This window comes from Thermobia domestica, chromosome 5 (assembly GCF_964235325.1).
Source record: "Thermobia domestica chromosome 5, izTheDome1.hap1.1, whole genome shotgun sequence".
Classification (NCBI taxonomy): Eukaryota; Metazoa; Arthropoda; class Insecta; order Zygentoma; family Lepismatidae; genus Thermobia; species Thermobia domestica.
Genome location: NC_137458.1, coordinates 270,318,564 through 270,342,049, shown reverse-complemented (window position 1 = coordinate 270,342,049; position 23,486 = coordinate 270,318,564). Strand labels below are relative to the sequence as shown.

The 23,486-nt window shown below is 34.7% G+C and overlaps 1 protein-coding gene across 1 annotated transcript; it reads left to right on the top strand.

Moving 5' to 3' along the window:
* Window positions 1–1,705: 1,705 nt before the first annotated feature.
* Window positions 1,706–17,955, top strand: LOC145686618 (uncharacterized). The gene is made up of 5 exons (XM_081760076.1): window positions 1,706–1,837; window positions 13,958–14,106; window positions 14,603–14,971; window positions 15,972–16,364; window positions 17,556–17,955. The coding sequence occupies exons 1-5, from the start codon at window positions 1,829–1,831 to the stop codon at window positions 17,818–17,820; spliced, it is 1,185 nt and encodes a 394-aa protein (XP_081616202.1). The 5' UTR covers window positions 1,706–1,828; the 3' UTR covers window positions 17,821–17,955.
* Window positions 17,956–23,486: the final 5,531 nt, after the last annotated feature.

The window sequence follows — 23,486 nt, the reverse complement described above, 5'->3', positions numbered from 1 at the left end:
CCCCTTGCATCCGCCCCTAATTCATGAGATTTTATCAATTAACTTCATTAACATTCGTATCCAAAGGAGTGAAGTAGGTTCAAATATTTTGCATAACCTATTTTCTCTGTGCGAAGAACAAGAATTTCAGCTAGTTTAATAGTCTATAAAAGGGAAAAGAGAACTTGTTTGGGATCGAATCATGGGAAAGCATCTCAACAATTTGAACTTATTTTGGATACATTTATTAACTACCTAGAGCCAGAACTTGGTTAAGATCGAACTCGGTATCTAAATTCCTCATTTAAAAATAAGGGGTCATGTATCATTGAGTTTTTGAAAATTTCCGTTTTAAGGATAGAAGGGGACATTTTACGAGTATATATAAATAAGAATGAAGTGTAAGAATTTTTGACTGCCAACTTCTAGACTGCTGCACCAAATTTGATTATACTTGGTATAGGAGTGGACTTAAAGCCTTACTTTTGTTCTTATCCCATTATTAGAATGGGACAAGAGAGAGAGAGGAGGATGGAGTAACGTGTAAGGGGGTTACGTGTAAAAAATAACCGAAAACAACCGATATTAGTGCCTAATAAAAAAAATGGGGTCGCAGAGATTAATAGTGACTTCCAGATGCTGTTTAAATTCAAGTACATCCTAAATATTAGCATTGGGAGTTAGATGTGTGTTAGGAAGGGGTGACATGTTAAAAATAATCGAATAACGACTGATAATATTATTCAATCCAAGTTTTCTGGCTTCGCTGAGATGAAGAGTGACACTTCAAATGCCGTTTAAGTCTAAGTTCAACTCTATTGGCATGATCAATAAGGATTGAAGAGATACCATTTCGAACATTTTTCATTGCATTTTCTTTGAAATGAGTATCCAAAAGGGGAAAACACGGTTGAAATATTTTCCACAATTATATTGTTCCCGTGCGAAGAATGGGTTTTCATTTAGTATATTTCTAATTATATATATCCATTGGGAAAAAAATAAATCCTTCAGTTTTACGTACCACGTTTATGTCGACTAAGCTAAAGGAGACAGTAATGAAGAGAAATGGATGCAACGCTAGAATGAGTAAAGTGGAAGAAATGGGAGAACTCTGAGAAAACTCACTTATATAGTATTTGTCTCCAACAAAGTCCACATGGCGCAAGCTGCGATCGAACCAGGAACCCGACGCACCAGAGACAAACTTTCTACCATTGAGCCACTGCGATCCAATCTGCCCATTGGTCTCTAGACTTTAAATTCATCATAAAAATTAGATCAAGCTAAAGCATTAGATCAACCATTTTGTTAATGTTACTTGATTCTTTGCTGAAGGAATCATTTTTTTCAAAGGGGTAAAGAATTGTGGTATTGATATTGAACGTATTGGGGTAAAGTTAATAAGCAACACACTAAAACCTCCACTATTAATAATAGAAATATTCTACTCTTAATATTAATTTTAAGGATACAATTAGAAAAATTCTCGACAGTAATGTTTTAATATTACAGGTTGTTTTGTATTTGTCTGTAGTAACATTGACCCTGTCACTATTTTTTTAAAAAAACAAAATTTGTTACAACAAACTATTTCCCAAATCGAATTATGTAATTTTGCTTCCGGAAACAAGACTGTTTTTAAACCGTAAGTTATGTAGTATTATTGAATCCTGAAGATATTATGTTTATGAAATGAGAAAGGTCAATTGTGCTATATTTCGTAATGTGATGTTTAGCACTGAATTTAGCTATTTTGAATTGGATCCACTTCGAATGGTATAAAAAGTTAGACTTCTTAGAAATATATTACAGTTTTGTTGAAGATTATCTACCGAGGAACAATAACATGAAGCCGGTAAGTATTTTAGCAACTTTATTGGGTAACGAATATATTAATTGTCATTCTTTAACTTAATTGGTCAATATAATATTTCTTTTTCAATATCTTACAACTAAATGTCACATCGGAATTTTTTGAAGAAATTTAATTGTTAGTATATTCGTCCTTTATTTTAAATTTTCAATGAAAAATTAATGTAATTATTTATGGTACAAAGCCAAACTTATCTGATCGAAACCAGGATTAGTATGGTCATAGACTTTGACCTGGTATATGGCCATATGCAGGGATAAAAGTGAGGGGGAATGCGAGTGGACGCAGTTCCCCCACTTCCACAAATATATATGGCGTCCCTCTACTTCCTATAAAAATCAGAATGGACAAAGATAGGCACGGGGAACGGGAAGACGTCATGTTTCCCCCTACCTTTTCAGATCCCTACATTTTGACCCCTTCCATCACCCTCAAAATATACCCTTTAGCCAAATTAACACGACATGATCTTAGGTCGATGTGCGTATTATTGGTTCATTTTAATTGCCATGCGACAAAGTTGCAAACTAATTAATTTGTTATAAATGGCATCAGCCATATAGTAAGTTTACCAGAGGTATTATAGTGATCGCTCGGAGTCATGAAGCTTGACCTAGGTCTATCGGTTCCGTGCATGTAGCGCCCGTAGACTTAGCGCCCAGTGTTTCTGGCTCACAGAAGGAATTTTATATTGATTTTATCTCACAATCAGGGATGTCCAGTTCACTTTACCACTCTTTCCACAGGTCTTTAATTCCTGTTATTTTCTTACATCCATGTCCCGTGTACTTAGCGTCCACTAAGTAAAACTGTTATGAAGAGGGAGAGATAGAGAACGAGAGAGAGACAGAGAGACTAGCCAATAGCACTGATTATGACGCTTCAATGAATCATAACCTCCGGGGGAAAGGGTGAAACGCAGAAACGTAGTTGTGTGTGTGTGTGTATGAATGCATGTATGCATGTATGTAACTGTACTCCGTGGTATACAATGCTCTACAATATTTAAATATACTATAAACTAAGATTACATATGTAGCTTTTAATGTGAAAACTATGTAAAACAGACGTAATCTAGAATAATGCAATGAGGATAAGGCATACAAATCACGGTGAACACATTCTCACGACTGAAAACCGGGACAAAATGTAAACTGGCGAAACACCGGGATAAGAGTCTTCATGGAGGCCACGGTAGTTCAGTGGTAGAAACACTCACATCTTGTTCACGGGGTCTCTAGTTTGATCCCATCTTGCGTCAAATGGGCTTTGTTGTAGTCAAACGCTGCATGCATGGATAAACTCGGGGTTCTCTCGTTTCCTCTCACTTTCTTCATTACACCATTTCATTCATTCTCACAATCACCGTCTCCTCTATCCTACTCCTATCTCCTTAATCGTGGGATGTAAAATCCAAAAATTTCATTTCATTTCAAGAGCTTCCAAACCGGGACTGTCCCGGTAGAAACTTGTCATATGGTAACTCGGACTATATAACAACATCGGGTTTGATACTAAAAAAGAAAAAAAGTCATATTATCATATGGTATTACACAGTTTCAGAAAAAAAAAACATCTAACAAGCTATCCGCATTAAGTCTGATACATATTTCACAGCTTTATGCGTAATATAAATCTATATAGTTAAGCAATTGATATCATACACTACAAGCACTGAAAAACAACGTAACGTTCTATAATAAAAAGAACGTTGCTTTACGAACCAATAAGTTAATCGCTCTGCGAGCCTTATTGTACACATACCCTAAAGTTACAGCCTTATGCAGTAATCAATTCCAATCAAATATTGAACGAGTATGGTGTTTCTTTGAGAATAATCCATCACTAAGTTGAACAAGCGCCTTTGAAGGCTAGTCGTCTTCCATTTTACCCTCTTCTTCGGTAATTCATCTCGCTGCTCTTGTTCGATGCAGTTGAAACCTCATCCTTTTGTAATGTCCATCCACAAGGAAGGATGGACAGGTTCAACCTTTTGGAATTTCAAATTCGAAGCTTCTATCAATTTACTCGTTCGTGTCTCTTTCTGTAATTTTGCTATATGAACGGGTATGTTGCGAGGAAACAAAAGAGGCTAGCAAAGAAATTGAATCGTAAGATCACCGTAAGATTTTCATACGGAAAATCCGTAAGATCACCAGAAAGTCGCATACTCCAGATACTACCTGATGCGTAATGTTGATCAACATAAATTAGGAATTCTTCAGTTTCTTCTGGTATGATTTGCTGTAAGTAATCCATCACTTCTGACCCTTGTCAGAGAGAAGGAAAACAAATCCGTCCACCATTCCATAGAAATCGGACTTTCTCATTCTCCCTGTAAAAATTCGCCAATACCAAGTGCTGCAGTATGTACTTCGTGTTCGTGTGACTTGTCTGGAACGCTTTGGCTTACGACTTCCCTCACTAGCCACGTCTGGTTGTGAGTTTAATTTACATATTCCTATATATGTTTGTTTTATCCCTCCTCGCTGGTCTAGTGGCAAGAACGCAAGCCCTTGGCGTATGAGGTTCAAGATTCGATTCCTGGTGGGAGAGCATTGAATGACCAAAGTGGTTCGGATTCCACTATAATCAGTAAATTCAAGTCTTCTTTAGCCTCCCTGGCAAAACCATGGGACATAAAACTAAATACAAACCTATTTATTTATTTATTTATTATTTTTATTTATTATTATTATTAATATTAATATTATTATTATTATTATTATTATTATTATTATTATTATTATTATTATTATTATTATTATTATTATTATTATTATTATTATTATTTGCAAAAGGAAGGTTTTATTATGAAGTAAAACACTATTCAGAAGTATAATATTGAAATTTGCAAGAAGAAAACTTATTTCTGCGTAACAAAATTTAAAAATTAATTAGTCACAGGTAATTGTTTTACAATTCTCCATGTCTTTTTAGGTACTTTTCACTACACTAATTAGCACTTTGATAAGTCGTGATGAAATGTAAACATAGTTTCGTTGCAATTCTCCATGTCCAGTAGGCATTTTTGACGTACTGTTATTAGCGCTTTTGAAATTTCGAGATCAAAGGTTTGAAGAGGTCTGTGCCCCACCCAACCACTTTTCCCAGGAAAATACGAAACACATATTCCATCGTTTAACGTTTATAATATCTGTGCACAATTTCATTCACTCCGGCTAACTTCTTCTTGTCTTTCGGACCTCAAAATTCTCCAAATTTTGGGTGGAGGCTTTTACCCCTTAAAACAGTTTTCCCCAGAAAAGAAAAAACACGTATTCGTTTATTTCATGTGTAATATCTACCTGCCAAATTTTATCAAAATCGGAGTGTTACACTTCGAAAATGGTAAACATGTCAGTACATTCATATAGCTTACATTCGCGGCAGAAAGTTCTTGTTTTGTGCTCCCTCTTTGCTGGAGAGAATTTCTTAGACTGTTCCTCTTCAGTATGCAGGGAAGCTTCCATTCTCCGTGTTTTTTTCTCAACGTTGGCGAACTGCTAACCAGACGAAATGAAGAATTTACGGCATTTCAAACTTTTTTAATGTTTGTTTCTCGTTTGAAATTACGCTTTGATGACACAATATCATAAGTGTTGAGTCCACTTACATCAGCTATGTAAAATACTGTTATAGGCCATTTTGTTCATTGTTTTGTAATCTAACAGCGAGCCATATGATTGTTAGTGTGAACGTGTGATTTTGTTGTGTTGTAATATATGATAACTTTGAGTTTTCCCTCCGCTCTAGAAGTGACCACTTCAGGATAGTTGTGCATTGTGTTTTGCAATGGGTGATCTTACTGGGTATATATTGTCAAAAGAGACAGCGCACCCAAAAAATGAGAAATTGTTCGTCTACAGTCATATTATATGTAAGAATAAAATTATATTGCAGAGTGTGTGAAGAATCTGCAACTTCACAAATTAGAAACAGTTCATCATCAGGTATTCTAATAGCGCCGATGTTGTCATCAAAACATAAGGCAGCCCATGTAGGATCGCTTTTCTCCGGAGTTTTGCTTTTTGCATTAGATATAGGTGCTACGCTTCAAACTTCTAACCAATCCTCTGGATAAGAAAACTACTCAACGTCTCATTTCAATATCGGTACCTGAACAAGAAACTTCAGTTGCATTTGTATATAAGTCTGCTAATATCTTATCGCATGTCGGGAATCAATTTCTTCATTGTTTATTGATTTACCAAAAATATTCCTCCTCTACCATCAATAGTGACGTGTATTGTTAGTGATCTGTTTGTCTACCACGTGCAATGATCAAAACACACTAACAATAAACAAAACTTTACATAAAATCAGTGGCAAAGCCAGGGTTTCTATTCGGGGGGGGGGGGGTCAGTCAATCAAACTAAATAATAACGCATAAAGTTGCAATATGTTATATCTGACTTCATTGGGACAGTTAGAAGATTATCAGAACGTTCACTCCGCTACGAGCCACAATCTCAATCTATTCTGAATCTATCCTCATATTTCTTCATTAAGGCTCGAGTTTAATGGACCCACTCGGTACCCAATGCTATAAATTTTAAAAACTATCACTTAACTCACGGAAATGAAAAAAAAAATACTTAAATAACATAATACAAGAACACAACCAGGGAAATGTCATAGAATCTCAATACTTACTAAGCCTTAGTAATTATTAAAGAAAGTATGTGTACGAGTGCAATGGACCCACCTGGTAGTCCTAGGCAGTGGCGGCGGTTGGACGTTAAAAGTGGGGAGGCAAGACATGATCTGAATACAGTATTTGTATGTAAATGTTACTTTTCCTGGTTGCTTGTAACACTTTGTTAGACTAAAGGCTGTATAACTATTAGGAGGCTGTTATATAGACTAAAGGCTGTATAACTGTATAACTATCTTTTTCAGTTAAAATACCGTATATCTTGTTTCATATTTTGTTACGTAAATTGACAAGAGCAACACAAGATACTAACTCTTTGTACTCTTATTCAACGAAGGTGTAAGAAGAGATCTGATTCCTCGCTCATGAAATCAAAAAAATCATAAAATCATGCATCTTAAAATTCTGTCTGGAAAATTGTGTGATCAGATTAGGGACCTATTTAATAACAAATTTGCAAAACAAATAAATAGAAAGGTTAATATTAATCAAATAATCATAGTAATGGATAATAAGGCTTGTTCTGTAAAAGTTATATTGAAACTGGAAATTAATGAACAACTTATATTTTTAATTCCACGCATGTTATTATATGTATTATTACTCTTAGAAAGACAGTGAACACTACAAGCATATGCTACGACATTCAAAGAAATACTTTTGCAGCTTCCCGAAACATGTTCGTTGCCATTAGATACAGTTTTCATTTTCTTGGAATACATCAAAACTCAACAATACTTAGTCACTCCACATTCCAGTTACACAAAATAATCCTAAAACCTAGAATTATGTTGAATTTACTAAATTTAATTGTATAACAAAACTGTATATGTACACCCCATAACTCGTATATTACACTGCAAAATTATATATTCCTTACTGAGCTTCGTGGCTAAGCGGTTAACGTACGCACCTTTGACTTGGGAGACCTGGGTTCAATTCCCGGAGGGAGCTCACGTGGTTCGGACTCTACGTTAATCATTAAGTTCACGTCTCATATAGCTTCGCTGCTGAACAGGATGTTAAACTGAAAAAAATCAAATCAAAATATTCCTTACTATAAGAAAGAAGAAAAGAACTGTCAATTTTTCAAGAAAAGAACTGTTTTAGGAATTGTCAATTTTTGTACAATTAAAGAATAACATGTGAAGGACTTCTTTTCTTGCGAAATGATATCTCAATTAGATCCAGAGCGGCTTACTAAAATATCGAGCCCTTGTAAGAAGAAATGAAAGTACGCTCGAATTGTCTCGCTCCAACAGCTTAATTTTTGGGCCATTTTTAGTGGCATTTTTAAAACGCAATTTCTGTAGCTTTCTTAACTTCACGGAAAGATAACCAATACGTACTCATGGAACGGCAAATATTTTATGGCAACATTTGTATTCTATGAACCAATAATACATACAAAACTTTATATTTCCAAATGAAACAATATACATTAATGGGTCATTTCAAAAAGTGGAGGGGCAACTGTCCCCCTTTGCCCCCCCCCCCCTAATCACCGCCCGTGGTCCTAGGGTTAAAAGTGTATCCTTGTATGGATATTTAGATAGAAGAAATACTAGTTCTTGCCGAATTTCTTTAACTACTTACGGTATGTTCCATTATTTTTAAACTAGGGTTTAAAATGTGATTGATTGCGTTTAGGACGGCTTATAACACTTGACACATGTTCATTAGAACGTTTTATTTTCATTTGATATAAAGAATTACCCAGCAAATTTTGGCATTTAAATTTTTTGACATCCTGTATTTACGATAGGAAATGAAGTTATGCAATGTGCATAAATAATTGCAGTTTTCCATGCAGTAGTATTTGCATTAAGGTGTGTGTAATTATTATTATTTAAAACTATATAAATTTTAAAATAACGCTGGCACATGAATTCGCATCCACATATGAAAATCTCATAGGTGATATGGTAATGCTCTTAAGTCGTAATTAAATTGTACGTAATTACAGATGTACATGAAAAGTCAGAGTGTTAGAGCTGACGGTGATGAACAGAAGAGGAAGAAAAGAACACATTTCTTTCAACTTGCCTAAGGGGTTTTAAAAAAGACATGACAATTGTGCAGGAAGTATAGCAGGATCTTTCAAGTGAAAAATTTTTGTTCTTTAGTCGTCAAAAGAGAGGGGATGGGATAGATGATTTGAGTACGAAACTACATTTATACATATAAACTAGTTCTCTCTTTGGTCAACCCTAGCACACTGATAAGCATCAAATATTTTCTGGGCGCTAAGTACACGATATTATATGTGAGCGCTAAATCTACGGGCGCTAAGTGCACTCCACGGGTCTATCATACCCCTGGCCATATGAAATATGTTGTGCTTTCTTACGATTCCCGAGTTATACGCTGCCAACTTTGGCTTCATATCTTCGAAAGCAAAAATTTACACATCAAATTCGTCAGATTAAAATCAAACTTGTCACGGTGGAAGAAGTTCATCTATAATAAAAGAATGTTAAAAATTATATATATATCAAGCGTTATAAAAATGGCGCCCACAGATAACAGAGCGCTATTGAAAATATTATATAATAGTATACTCTCCGGAGACTCCTTAGGACTCAAAACTTTCACTACGTGGCAACATCCCATATTAACTTTGAATCATTAGCATCGCTCTACGAATACATGAAATAGTTACATCCATTGCTATGCTAGTAAATTAGTGCTAGTGTCAACTTGTATCAACTTTAACTGCTATTTGGAAAGAATCGAAGTAGCTATTTGATGGTGGATCTACTCTATGTTCTTTTCTTATCTGCGACGTTGTCTCAGTGTAATTCGTGTCTATAGATGAGAAGCCGAAAAATCTAGAATTATATATATATATATATATATATATATATATATATATATATATATATATATATATATATATATATATATATATATATGCATTTATATATGTGTAGAATCACATTATTTTTGTGAGAAAGGAAAGTATAAAATCAAATCTATAGGCTATACCTGTCATATTTCTCTGTTAAACAAGTATAATTATGTTAAGAAAGTGAACGAATATTAGTCTAGTTACGAAGTTTTGGGGGGAGGGGATCCGGACCCAGTTGACACCCCTGTGGCTGCGCCCCTTTTACGGTATGTTAAATCAGAAGTTGTGTTGTGGAAGTGGTGAATAAATAACGCTTTGATTTGCATTTGTTTTACAAAATTCATTGACGTCCTTTGACAATGAAAAATTGTCAATAATAATAAAATACTCAAGTTAGAGGTATAAAAATAATGAAATGAAATATTTAACGTCCCGTTACTATGCCTGGTACGCTAAGGAAAACGATAATTATAGCAAATGAACGATGATGGAATATTTGGTAGAATGAGCAAGTGGGAGGAAACGGGAGTACCCCGAGAAAACCCACGAACACAATATTGTCCACCACAAATTTACTTGGCCAGGGATCGAACCAGATATCCCAGACACCAAAGGGAAGTGCTCTACCACTAAATCATCGCGCCCCCTTAGAGGTAGAAAGGTTGGGCCCATTGAGTTACTGAGCGAAATTCTACAATAGGCCAATTTATCAACGAATAACGAAAAGAAATATCTAGATCTAAGATGTGGTGTAACTGGTATGCATCAATCTACAGATTTCATTGTTCTGTACAAAATGATATGAATGTGTGTAAGTCTCATGAGTAGTTTTCGAGAAAATTCTTTTTGAAAACCTAAAAACTGATGTTTTACGACCTATTAAAGTAGTGATTTCCAAACTCTTTTGATTGATAACAGCCTTCACTGATCACCCACAATTCGCGACACATTTTTATTTTATTTTTTATTAATCTTAATGTAAATTGTAATAGTTAAGACATTAGATTATCCATAAGGGGATTCGGGTTTAAAGCCCTTTTACCAACGTTTGGGAGGTGATTCCTGACAGCAAGATAAGACAAAAAGTATAGACAAATGCTTCCTTTCGGAGTTATACGCTACCGAAAGCTCGAAAAAAATGAAGTTTAAAGGTTCATAGCTGCAACACTATGGGACATACACCGTAGTCGGGTCAAGACTTCACTCAGCAACTAATATGTACGCTATCCAAAAATACATGTTTCAGAATCCTAAAGTACTCACGAAACAATTTTTATAGAGGGAGTTTGGCTATGGCCATATAATCTGAAGTACTCACCAAATAGTTCTATAGAAATTGTTGCGTAAGTACCGTAGGATTCTGAAAGATTGATTTTTGGATAGGGCACATACTAGTTTCTAAGTGAAGTCTTGACCCGACTACGATAAGTCCCATAGTAATGGAGCTATGGACCTTTGAAGTTAATTTTTTCGTGGTTTCGGCAGCCTATTACTCCGAAAGGAAGCACTTGTGCACTTTTCGGAGTTATATACAAAAGTCACACTTGTTCTGAAAGGATATAAATTTGGGTGTTTGAACTACCCTTTGATGAAATTCTGCATACACCAATGGTCCAAGTTTCTATAAAATAGTGACTCTATTTAGTACTGAACGTTTGTTGCTGCGAATGAAAGCGTTCCGGCCCACTGTACTTCAGTGAAAGTCTAGTCAGTTAATCTAGTGGTTAGCGTGTGAGCGTTTGGTGTATTTGGTTCCGGGTTCGATTCCCGGTGGAGGAACCTTTGGAATTTTAACTGTCCTCGACGTTTTTGTGTTCGTGTCCCTGTTCTTAAAGGTTAATTGAAAGAAGTAAAATGAAGTAACAAGAGTGATAATTAGGAAAATTAAGTTACTGAGGAACGCTTGGTAAGCAGGTCCGTATCCACGGGGGGGCTAGGGTGGGCCGCCCCCTAAGTTTTTACTGGCCCCCCTAAAATTTTCACGGTAGGCTTGCAAATGAACTATAATATGGTTGGGTCGGGCCCCCCTAACTTCTACCGGGCCCTACATTTTTGGTCTGGCTACGGGCCTGTTGGTAAGTCAGTTAACTTAAAAGAAACGGGTAGAGCGCTTAGCTCTGGTGCATGGGGTTCCCGGTTCTATTCCCGGTCAAGTAAGTTTGTAATGTACAACATCGTGTCAGTGGCTTTTCTCGGGGTACACTTGTGTCCTTTCACATTATCATTCCACCAATTCTTCTATCATTATTTACTTACCCTAATCATAGTCTTCATTAGCCTAAAAAAAGAACATATTTGTGAGACTTTAAATATTCCATTTGATTTTCATTTTCAATTAAGGCGTTGGGTGATGTCAGAGTTGTCTCAAAATTTAATTTTACTAATAGCGCCTATAAACCTTAGGGATTTTTAAATTCTAAAATTTTACCACACACCCTATTACTGGATAAAACTATTGTATTAAAGTGCAACAGATAACGCGGTGTACTCTCGTTAAAGTTTTTATTATTATAATACTAGCAAGACAATTGTATACAAGTGTGGTTAATAAGAAACAATTCATAATTATAATTAAAATTTTAATTTTTTTGTTTAACTATAAAATTATTGTAAATATGAGATATTTTGTCAAACGATAAATCGTATCTAGCTGAACAATATGTAGCTCAGGAGTATAAATACTGTTCAATGCCACTAATACTATACATTATATTTAATATTCTGTACTCAGCTAAAAACAGACCGAGTATACTTGTAAAACTGCAAGGTTAACTAACAGATTGTTATTTTAACAAAAGAGACACTGACCAAAGCTTAAAACTTTATTTTAAATTATAATTTGTAACTGTTTCGGATATCTAGCATATCCTTCTTCAGACACGATCGGAATTAATGAAAATACAGACATATATATAAGACTGTATTATATATATGTCTGTATTTTCATTAATTCCGATCGTGTCTGAAGAAGGATATGCTAGATATCCGAAACAGTTACAAATTATAATTTAAAATAAAGTTTTAAGCTTTGGTCAGTGTCTCTTTTGTTAAAACAATTAATCCAAAGCCATGAATAGTCTTACTACAGATTGTTATGTATTGATGCTTGTCGTATTCACACATCATAGTCTTTCCCATACTTCAATAGCAACAAACACTACTCTTTGTTTGCAGTACTCGGCTACTTCAATGGAAGGATTTCCTTAAAATATATTTTAACATAACTAAAGTGTAACTTATACTGTACATACACACATATTTTATTTATTTATTTATTTATATAAATCACCAGAAACAGTGGCGTATAAGGGGAAGATCATGATATCGCAATGAGATTATGAAGATGGAACCTAGCACGTATTGTCATGGGCTCCGAACCACTACTATACGTGCCTTTGGCATGGGAGACCAGGTTTCGATTCCCGGCGGGAGCTCATGTGGTTCGGATCTCACGTTAAGCTGTAAGTTCACGCCTCATACCCTCACTGCTGAAAGGGACCCCAAATCTAGAATCAGTCAATCAATCTGAACCACGATTGTAACTTGAATATGTGTTCACTTATCAGGTGCACATACTATAATACAACACATGGGTGGACCCATGCGAATATCTACCGAGTTTGGACTCCGATCAATAAGAGAAAAAGAAAAAAATCCTAACTCGACATACCGTATACTTGTACACCTTCTTATTAATATTTATTACGCTTTTTCAGCAGATAAATGATAGATGTAGCATTAAAAAATCATCTTACAGTCTTTGTTTTCTTATAAAGTAAAAACAATCTAGTTTTATATTTTCTTTCAGAGAATATAAACATTACTTAACAATTACTTATTGTATTTTTGGGTGATGGATGATTTTCGTACATAGATTTAGAGTCTTATATTATTTGACTCCTCCAAAGAAAATTTTTTAGTTCCACTTGATGCAACAGCATCAACCTTCATAATATAGACAATTATTCATCACAGTATCTGGTTCTCAAGCAAACTGGATTTAGAGGACCACGCCATCCGTCTTGCATCTATAATTCGTTTCTTTTATTTAATCCGAAACCTAACTAGAACACTTTATTTTGCTACTCATTGGAGCTTTAAATCTTTCTGTGTGTACGCGAATCTTTCTTGTGCGGATGCGAACTATGCATTTCTGTGTTGAGACCTCCGATCGGTCCTGCTCCATGATTTCAGATTTTTTTTTTTTTTTTTGTTAGAATTCTATATCTGTATATTTCTTGTCTGTGAGTCTTCAAATGTCTTAAAGGGGCCGCGGTGGCTCTGTGCGTTCACCTCTGGTGCTTGGGGCCCCGGATTCGATCCCAGCCCCCGTAAAGTGACTTTGTGCTGCACAAACACCGTGTATGTGGGTTTTCTCAGGGTTCTCCCGTTTTTCCCACTTTCTTCATTCCACCATTTCATTCATTACTCATCATCACCGTCTCCTTTAGCCTAACCGGCATACCCTGGGACGTAAAATTCAAAGATTTCATTTCATTTTTTTTTCAAATGTCTTAAATTAGAAAGATGCAAAGACAATTAGATTCTTATTTAAAGTTTACAGCTAATATTTTCCTTTTTCTTTGTCTTTTAGGTTCTGATTCTAGTTATTTGCATTTCTGCCACATTGGCAGCACCACCACTACCTTTGGTTTACACGTCAGCTACAAAAACGGCTGCTCACGAGGATAAGCTTCCCGAACTCCGTTTGATCCAAGACGATGCGGGACAATTTGCATTCACGTGAGTTTACAATCACTACATTTGATAAATCACATGTGATTTTCTTAGATTTTTCTATGTTATAATGTAAGTTGCTTATTGATTACGTGTAACATTCTAACTGAAAGTTAAGCTTTAGGTTAATTCTTTTAATTTAGAGTTAATACTCAAAAGAGATTTTGCTTTATTGATTGACTGACTGAGGAAACCTTCTTTTGAGACTACATGAGATGAAATCTACTGTATAAAAATGTGGGATTCGAAGGTTTATACCCTAGACAAATACCACCACCGGGAATCGAACCCAGTAACATGGAATAAAATCCATCCCCTTTAATCTCTCGGCCCCGGAAAAAGCACATTGGAAAGAAAGTACGAACTTCAAATGAGTTAAGCAACAATTAAACCTTTTCAAGGGTAATTGTTCTATGGCCTTAGCAGTTGCGTAGTGTTGTAATGTCAAATTGAATTAGTCAAGGAAACGAACTAAAGTAATTGATTTCATTGTATTTTGCAGTTTATCTTCACCAACTGGAATATCGAAAGTCGTAACTGGAGTATTAAAACCAAATTCCGAAGGCAATGATTACGTTCTGGTTCAGAAAGGAACATATTCTTACATTACTCCCGAAGGCACTGTGGAAACTATTTCTTTCCAAGCAGATCATGATGGATACAGAGCTACGGGAAATAATTTACCTCAAGCACCAACTGTTCCTACATCTAGTGTAACTTCTGGTCACGAACAACCTTCAGCCTTATCTTCTGCTCATCAAATACCTCTTCCATCTCCTTCTTCAAACCCTACTGTTGGGAGTACTCTACACAAAGAAGAAATTCCAGGTTTCACACTAATCCAAGACGATGCTGGGCAATTTTCTTTCAGGTAATATAGCATTTCTCAATTCTTCTACTGTAGCAGGTATCACCGCTTGTGTCTTTCCCATACTTCTCATTATTCTATAGATCAATTATTTCCAAGTGGACACTATAATGCAGGACCACGCTTTTACAATTAAGATTACACTGAGGCGAGTTGGGATAACCTCAACATTTGTCATGTCGGCATCAATATTTACAATCAAAGAAATCTCAGAGAGAAACACGTTGAGCAAAGGAGAAAACGGAATGTGATTGGAGAACAGGGTAAACAAGTGTTGTGATTGTACGAGCACTCATGGACCTACAAGAGCAAGCCTACAAAAATATCGACTTAGGTATCTACAGTATCTTATTGGCTGCTTGTCACCACTGGTATTTCTGAAATTCAGGTTTTCTTTCTGCTCCTTGTTCTGTCTGTATGCTTTACTGAGAATAGAGGAACAAAAAGCATTAAAAAAATTAACCGACTTCAACACAATCCCTAGAAAAAATTAAATCTTTAAATTTTATATTCCGCGCTTATGCCGACTAGGCTAAAGGAGACGGTAATGATAAGAAATGAGTGTAATGATGGAACGAAGAAAGTGGGAGGAAACGGGAGAACCCCGAGAAGACTCACGAACACGGTGTCTGTCCACCACAAAGTTCACTTGGCCTCGAGCTGGGATCGAAGCAAAGATCCCATGTACCAGAGGTGAACGCTCTAAAACTGAGTCACCTTCGCCCTTCAATTCCTAGAAAACAGAAAAGCAGAAAGTATCAATTACAGTAATGAAACACTTGAAACTAGAAAACAATTCTTTACTATTATCTCTATTTCGTATATGTTAATTCCGTATCGCGTACACCAATTTAATTTCCACGCATGTTCTTAGGCAGATTCTTTTTATAGGAAGCAATTGTCCTGCTTTTAGTTTAGGTTTTTAACTTAACTATTGTGATAACGAAGAAGTGTATTCCTGAGTATTACTTTGGGACCGTATGCTAATTGATTTTTTTTTCAGCTTATCGTCACCAACTGGAATATCAGAGGCAATAACTGGAGTATTGAAACCAAATGCTGAAGGCAACGATTACGTTCTTATCCAGAAAGGAACGTATTCTTACATTACTCCAGAAGGCACTCTAGAAACTATCTCTTTCGAGGCCGATCAAGATGGTTACAGGGCTACTGGAAATAATTTACCACAACTACCAACTCTTCCTACATCTAGTTTATCTCCTAACAATGCTCAATCTTCAGTTGTGTATATTCCTTCAAATTCTGCCTCGTCTTCTGTTATTGAAATACCACTTCCTTCACGAGCTGCTAAAACTACTTTTGATTCAAGTCTGCACAAAGAAGAAATTCCAGGACTTAGTTTAATCCAAGATGATGCTGGACAATTCTCTTTCAGGTGAGATAACCCTTATTAAAATCGTATGAATCAATTAGTGTTACTATATATCTTCTTTATTGAATACATAATTCCATATTGCATTGCAGGATAATAAATTATTCAAGTTATTAATTAACAGAAATTATAGGAGACTTTCAAAACATTTTATGTGGTTCTATCAAAATGGAATAACATATATCAAACAGAAAATAATAGGGATACGCACGAGACAGGATTTGTGGCTGTCTCGTCTCGAAAATGCGCTGTAAAAGTGATGTCTCGACTCGAAAAATATATAATTTTCTATTGGAAGAGGCGTGTCTCGACTCGAATTTTGTCAGGAAAATCCTGTCGACTCGTCTCGTGCGCATCCTAGAAAATAAAGAATTATATTTATTTTATGACGAACTTCTCTTTTTCCTTTACGTAGTTGAAATTAACGCAAAGAATCAAAACATTCGACATAATCTTACCAGAAATTGTTGCACGTTAGTTTTGCATATTATTATTAAATATATATATTTTTTATATTTGGCATAATATTTATCCTAGATGTAAGGTACAATAGTTATGAATACAACGCAATAGTCAGTTTTACATATCTGTCATTGGCCTTCACAAAGAAGTTAAATCCCTGATACCACTCATCAATGCCTGTTGCTGTCGCCGAAAAAGTATGTCGCAAACTCAACTAAGAAATTATTAAATATTCCAATACTGTTGTAACTCTTATTACGAAAGCAATTTATGTGTAATTATATGCAGTAATCAAGGTGGAAATTTTGTGAGTTGATTCTTAATAGGTACGATTTATTTCAAACGCCAAATTGTGGTTTTACTTCAGGCTTCCATATAGTTCCAATTTCGCCCCAATTCCAACTATCACTACCTTAATCAGGTAATTATCCCAGGATAGTAATTTTGTCGTACTAGCATCGACAGTTTGTCCCAGTATACCATTTGATGCTCTTATTGGTGAGTATTTGTGTAATGTTAAGCTTTTAAAGGATATTCAAATTCTGCGAAAGCAAAGCAATTTAGGTCTTATAGTTCTTCAAATTGTCTACTTTTTTAATCAGACAGTAAGAGGGTAGTTACAATAATAGGTAATTAGTTCAAAATATAACGAGACTATCATAGAAGTTTTAGGAAATATGTAACTTAAAACAATGTCGTATAATGTAAATTTATGTTCTTGTGTTCTTTCAGCTTATCTTCACCAACTGGAATATCGGAGGCAATAACTGGAGAATTAAAACCCAATGCAGAAGGGAATGATTACGTTCTTGTCCAGAAGGGAAAATTCACTTACATCACTCCAGAAGGGATCTCAGAGACCATATCCTTTGTAGCAGATGAGAATGGCTACAGAGCTACCGGTGACAATTTGCCTCAGCCTCCAAGTGTACCCGCTCCTTCAGGAACAAAAACTGGTTCACAGTCTGTTCTATATGGACTACCTCTTCAGAAATGAACTTGAATAGTCGGACGTCGAGAATGCTTATATGAGTTACGAATAAATGCTATGTTGTAATAGTTGATTGTTCACAAGTAGTTGTTTTGCTGTTCTAAGTTGCTCAAGTAAATAAATATGTATGTGATCATTATATGAGTGGAATTTCATTCTTGTATTAGGAGAATCCTTATAAACTTATTTTCCAAATTACGAAGCATTGGCATCACGTATATAAATTTACATTTTCTGTTTTGATACTTACTTTGGTACTTTGGAGTTTTGTTTTCAGCTCGAAGATCATGTGTACTGTAATAAAATATTATGCCTGAGCTTGTGAATCGTTACATGCTTGGTGATTCTGCAGTTTGGATATCATTACAAAAGCTTCTAGTATTGTTAATTTAGTTTTCGTCATTACCATGAGATAATTGCAGCGAAATTCTCCTTTAGACTTATATAAATGTAGCCTATCAAGATATGTTCTCTTCTGTGAATCATTATAGAGTATTAAATTCTATATCATGGATTCCCTCAAATATAGATTTTATTGAATTTAATCCTCTTACAAGCGTATCGTCCAACACTTCTGAAAGAATATGCAATAACCTGGATTAACTCATTCTATAGTGTTAGTTAAATCATTTTACATGAATAAAAGGTCACTGCGTAATTTTAAGGTAAAATTGCAATTTTAATTACGAGTTTCCCCGACAGACACTTATTCCTTTGTGCTGAGTGTAGTTCATCTGCTATACTTGTAAATTTAAACGACGAATTAATATATATATATATATATATATATATATATATATATATATATATATATATATATATATATATATATATATATATATATATATACAGGGTTTTCATAAAGTCTGGACGGATATAATTAGCTTATAATTTTCATAAAAATGCTCATAATGAAATCAAATAAAGTGCAAATGGTAGCGGAAGGATTAAAGTTTTACCTGTAATCTGCACCAGCTCAGTTCATTCACCGCCACACCTCCAACTGGGCGCCATTTACGTCCACACATTCGCGTAGGCGGCGCTGGAATCCACTCACAGCGTTCCGCCGTGTTTGATCATGCAGATCCTGGACTATCTTGATTTTGTAATCTTTGGCCTTGATCGTCTTCTTGGCTAACTTAAACACGGTTGTCTGTGGAATTCCGAGTTCCATGGACCGTCTAGGAATCGACTCCTGTGGGCTGTTGATGATGCTTTCCCTTACCCTGCTCACTGTTGCAGGCGATGTTGGCGGCCTCCCACTTCGAGGACGGTCCAGGACGCTTCCGGTCTTCAAGAACTTAGCATGCCACTTTCGGATTGCACTCTCAGTCGGTGCCGGCTTTTTGAACTCTTTGGTGAACTTTCGACACACCAGAATTGGTGATTTTAGCTCTGCGTATCACAGAAAACATTGCACTTTCTCTTTCACCGACGCCATCTTTGATACGGTAAAAAAAAATAGCCTTCTCAGAGGAGTTTTTCGTTTATTTATTTCTTTAAAAGACACACACACCAATACAGCTTACAACTTACTTTTAACAGTCAACATTGAAACAAAAAAGAAAACAACAATGGATGGAATTTGGTAAGAAACTGACCCTTGCCCTCCCTCACCCTCTCTCAACGTGTTCAGAGTTGCCGCTTATCTAACAGTGTTGCCAACTAAAAATTTAATCCTTCCGCTACCGTTTGCACTTTATTTGATTTCATTCTGATCATTTTTATGAAAATTATAAGCAAATTAAATCCGTCCAGACTTTATGAAAACCCTGTATATATATATATATATATATATATATATATATATAAGGAATTCTCCACTTGTGGTTCGTGATCCACTGACAATTAATGAGTAAACCTATGGATCGGGAAATTCTATCAGATTGAACTGCTTCATATAACTTAATATTTATAATGGTATTAGGATAAAGCATCTAGTAGCTAATGTCATTCTTTACTGCAGATTGAATGAAACAAAATTATGTTCTTGGCTTCAAAAGAGAACGAAGTGTAACGTATTTTTAGAATTAAAACTAAAGTGAATTGTCTTTGGCAGGTTTTACGAAGAGAAATAAACCCATATGTCATTTTTATACCCTCAGTACAAAGGATTTATTTTTTTATTTAATATCTCTTAAGAATTTTAGTTATTCTTACAGGTTCAGTGAAGCTGAAGTGGGTTATGAGTAGTGAAGTGATTCGGCTAAATATCCGTGGGTACACAGAGAAAAATCCGTTCTCCGGACAGCGGTATATTGTACAAATATATGGTATCCTCTTGCTTACTATAGAAATCAGTACGGAATATACGTTATCCGTATGCTACATAGGCACTGCCCTTAGATGTTACATCATGCCGTTGCAGGATGTCTGACATCTAACAGTTTTCCGTATATCATATGCATATACTTATGTTACCTTCGTTAGCTATATGTTATATACGTCCATTTGTATGTGAGATCCTGACCGCCTATATTGTTTCATACAGAAAGTACGTATAGATGGAATGCTTATACAGAAAGTATTGTAAAACATGCGTTTTCAGTTGTACGTCTGCTGTACGTTAAGTCCAAAAACTACAGGAATTACGCATGCAACCTATCTTTTTAAGTACGCCACCTACATTTTTTTCTCAGTGTAGTAAATTAAAAATCAGTAATTAACCTTTCTCTATTTATCAACCTGAAATCTGGTTATTTTGTGACAATGTAACAGAAAAAAAATATTTATGAAGTTATTTGAATTTGTATTCATAGCAGTGGTTTCTCCTATCTTTTATTTAATTACGAAATAGTTCCAATATGGCATGAAGGATATATGTTGAAAGGCAAAGCAAACACTACTTTTAATAAGAATTTCTGCACCACATTTCAGTGCTAAATTTTCCTCATAGTGGTTTAATTATACGAAGAAGTAACAGAGAGACTGCTAGTTTTACGTCTAGTAAATGACAAACTATACAGATCTGGTACTCATTAAATAACAAAAATATTTTAGTTATGTTGCAAATGTATAGTCAGGTATTCAGAAATGAGATCTCTATATACCATGTGGTCTAAGAAATTCAACAAAGTAGTTTACTATGTGAATTTCATATTTGCTTGTTTTGTTTTGTTTTTGGAATTAAGAGAAAAGAATTAGCTGCTCACTTGAAAGTGATACTCTGACATATCTAGATAGTATATTGTAGCATTTTCAAGAATTCTGTTCGTAAGAGTAAAAGGGAGACATTTCTAAAATAGTCAAATTTCCCTTTTTTTATTTAGAAAGTAAGGGATTCGCTTAAGCTTGCATATGTGAAATTCAGTACATGCACATTCAAATAAAGATAAGGAATCACCTAGGTAAGAAAGACCTAAGCGCATATACGAGAACAATAGTAAGCCGAAATTCACAGAAATAGAACTACAAAGTAGAAACTTGATCCAGTTGGCTAAGGACAAAGATTAATGAAGAGCTCCTGTGAAAGCAGGATTGAACCTACGGTTTCATAGAGAATACAGTAGATTTAGTTAATAAGAAACATCTATTTTAGCATTTTCGAAACTTCCTCTGCTAAAGGGAAAAATGGAAATTATTTATATATTGTGCAAATTTCTTTTTCTTTAGTCAGAAAGTGACGAATGTGGAGATTAGTTTAATTCTTGATTTGAAATTCGATATATAGACTTAATTACTAGAAAATAATGAAGTACATGTTTCAGCGTTATTGAAAATTTCACTTCTAAGGTGGAAAACAAGGAGTGATCATTCCTATACTGCTTTAATTTCTCTTTCTTTATTCGGGAATTGCCGAATGTGGAAATTCATTTAAGAAGGGAGCATGAAAATCAGTATATGAACTCTAAATAAAAGATGTCAATTTTCTGACATTTTCTAAAATTCCCGCTCCTAAGAAAGAGAAAAGAGAGTGTGACTCGAAGAAGTCTACTCTGCTCTAATACTGATTATTATTGATAAATAAGTATTAACCATTGCTGAACGGACCTGGCTGTAAGTTTTGTAACCTTGGAAGACTGCTTCATCCTGGGAGAAGCAACACCTGAATCGGCAGATAGATTTGTTCAGAATTCTATCATCATCATCATAGGTATTCTGCCTTTATTGACAGGTTATAACGACTCACCAAGGGTAGTCGTCAACCTGGTTCGGCTTAGTAAGATATATAAATCTTAAGTGGTAGTATTTGTTTGCATGTAAAAATTATCTTTAATAATTATATACCATTATTCTCACCTTTTCTATTAGAATGATAACGTCGATGAACGTTGCTAAAATGGTTTATTAGCTGATATACTTTATAATATATTTTCCTTCAAACTGTCAAGCACACAAACTTGCTGACTAGGTATCCATAAACATTTACATAGCAACAACTATCCCATAATAATATTTTTACATATCTTAAAAACATTCTTCTTTTGTTATTATTAAATTAACATTCTATTAAGTATAGTGCACATGTATGAGCACTTTCTGCCCAAGGTACAGGTAATTATTAATCTATCCAAAGTATTTTGTTATATAAAAATGTCGCCCGACAAATGGACTGAATATAAAAGTCATGAGTGAGCTTGGCTTTTATCTTCAAGAACCACTGGTCCGTTTACAATAGTGTTCTTAAATTACATATGTTCTTTATATTTTGATCACACCTCGTATATATCTTCATTACATTTCATATATATATATAGATACATTTATAACAAATCTTTTCACTTCATTAATATTTATCTTTTATTACATTAATTATATTTATTTCATTATTATCAAAAACATCGTCGCTTATTAATATAATTAACGAGGGTGAAACACGAATTACTATGATTAATAGTTTTGATCATTATTAAAACAGTGATGTTACAAATAATGTTTGATCTTTTAGGGCGCATTAAATAACAAATAAGTTAGATGTTGTATTATAATGTATACATTGTAGCACGAAGAAGTCATAATAAAGAAGAATCTTGTTCGAATAATATATCGGATAGCTCATAAAAACAGTCGTCGAATAATTAGTTTTATAGAATAGATCTTCTTCTTAACATAATCTTTGACAATTAAGTTTTCAACACAAATCAATCTAATATAAATAACCTTTGCTTTTAATCATTTATGAATCGAATTATAATTCTTACATATATTAAAAACATTTGAGAATTATCATCGATTAATGAGAATTAAAGAAAATTAAATTGAATAAAAATAAAATAAATGTTCATGAAAATCTATAGCTGATATGAATTTAACCTAATTTCATTAACGGTAATCAGGTTACGTTCGTACTTGCATACGATTCTAATAAAGTACATTGCACAGCACAATCATGATTAGGTTCTACATTATGTTGTACATGTATTTCATCGTGATTCTGATTTTGATATGAAGTGCCATCTCTTGACCTCCAATTACGTCTATTCACGTAGTTCGCTGTATTCCTGGAATTTCGCCATACATTCCGTCTATTTTTAAACCTATTTTGATTATATGGTCTAACATATGAATTGCTACGATTAATTAGGTTAGGCGGATTCCCTACATAACTTTGTCTATTTTGCTCGTTTTGACTGCTAGAATTTACTCGGCTTAGGTTATGTTCCGTATTGTTCACACTTCGGATATTCAAATTCCGAACAGGCACAAAATGATCTGAATTATTCTTATTTTTA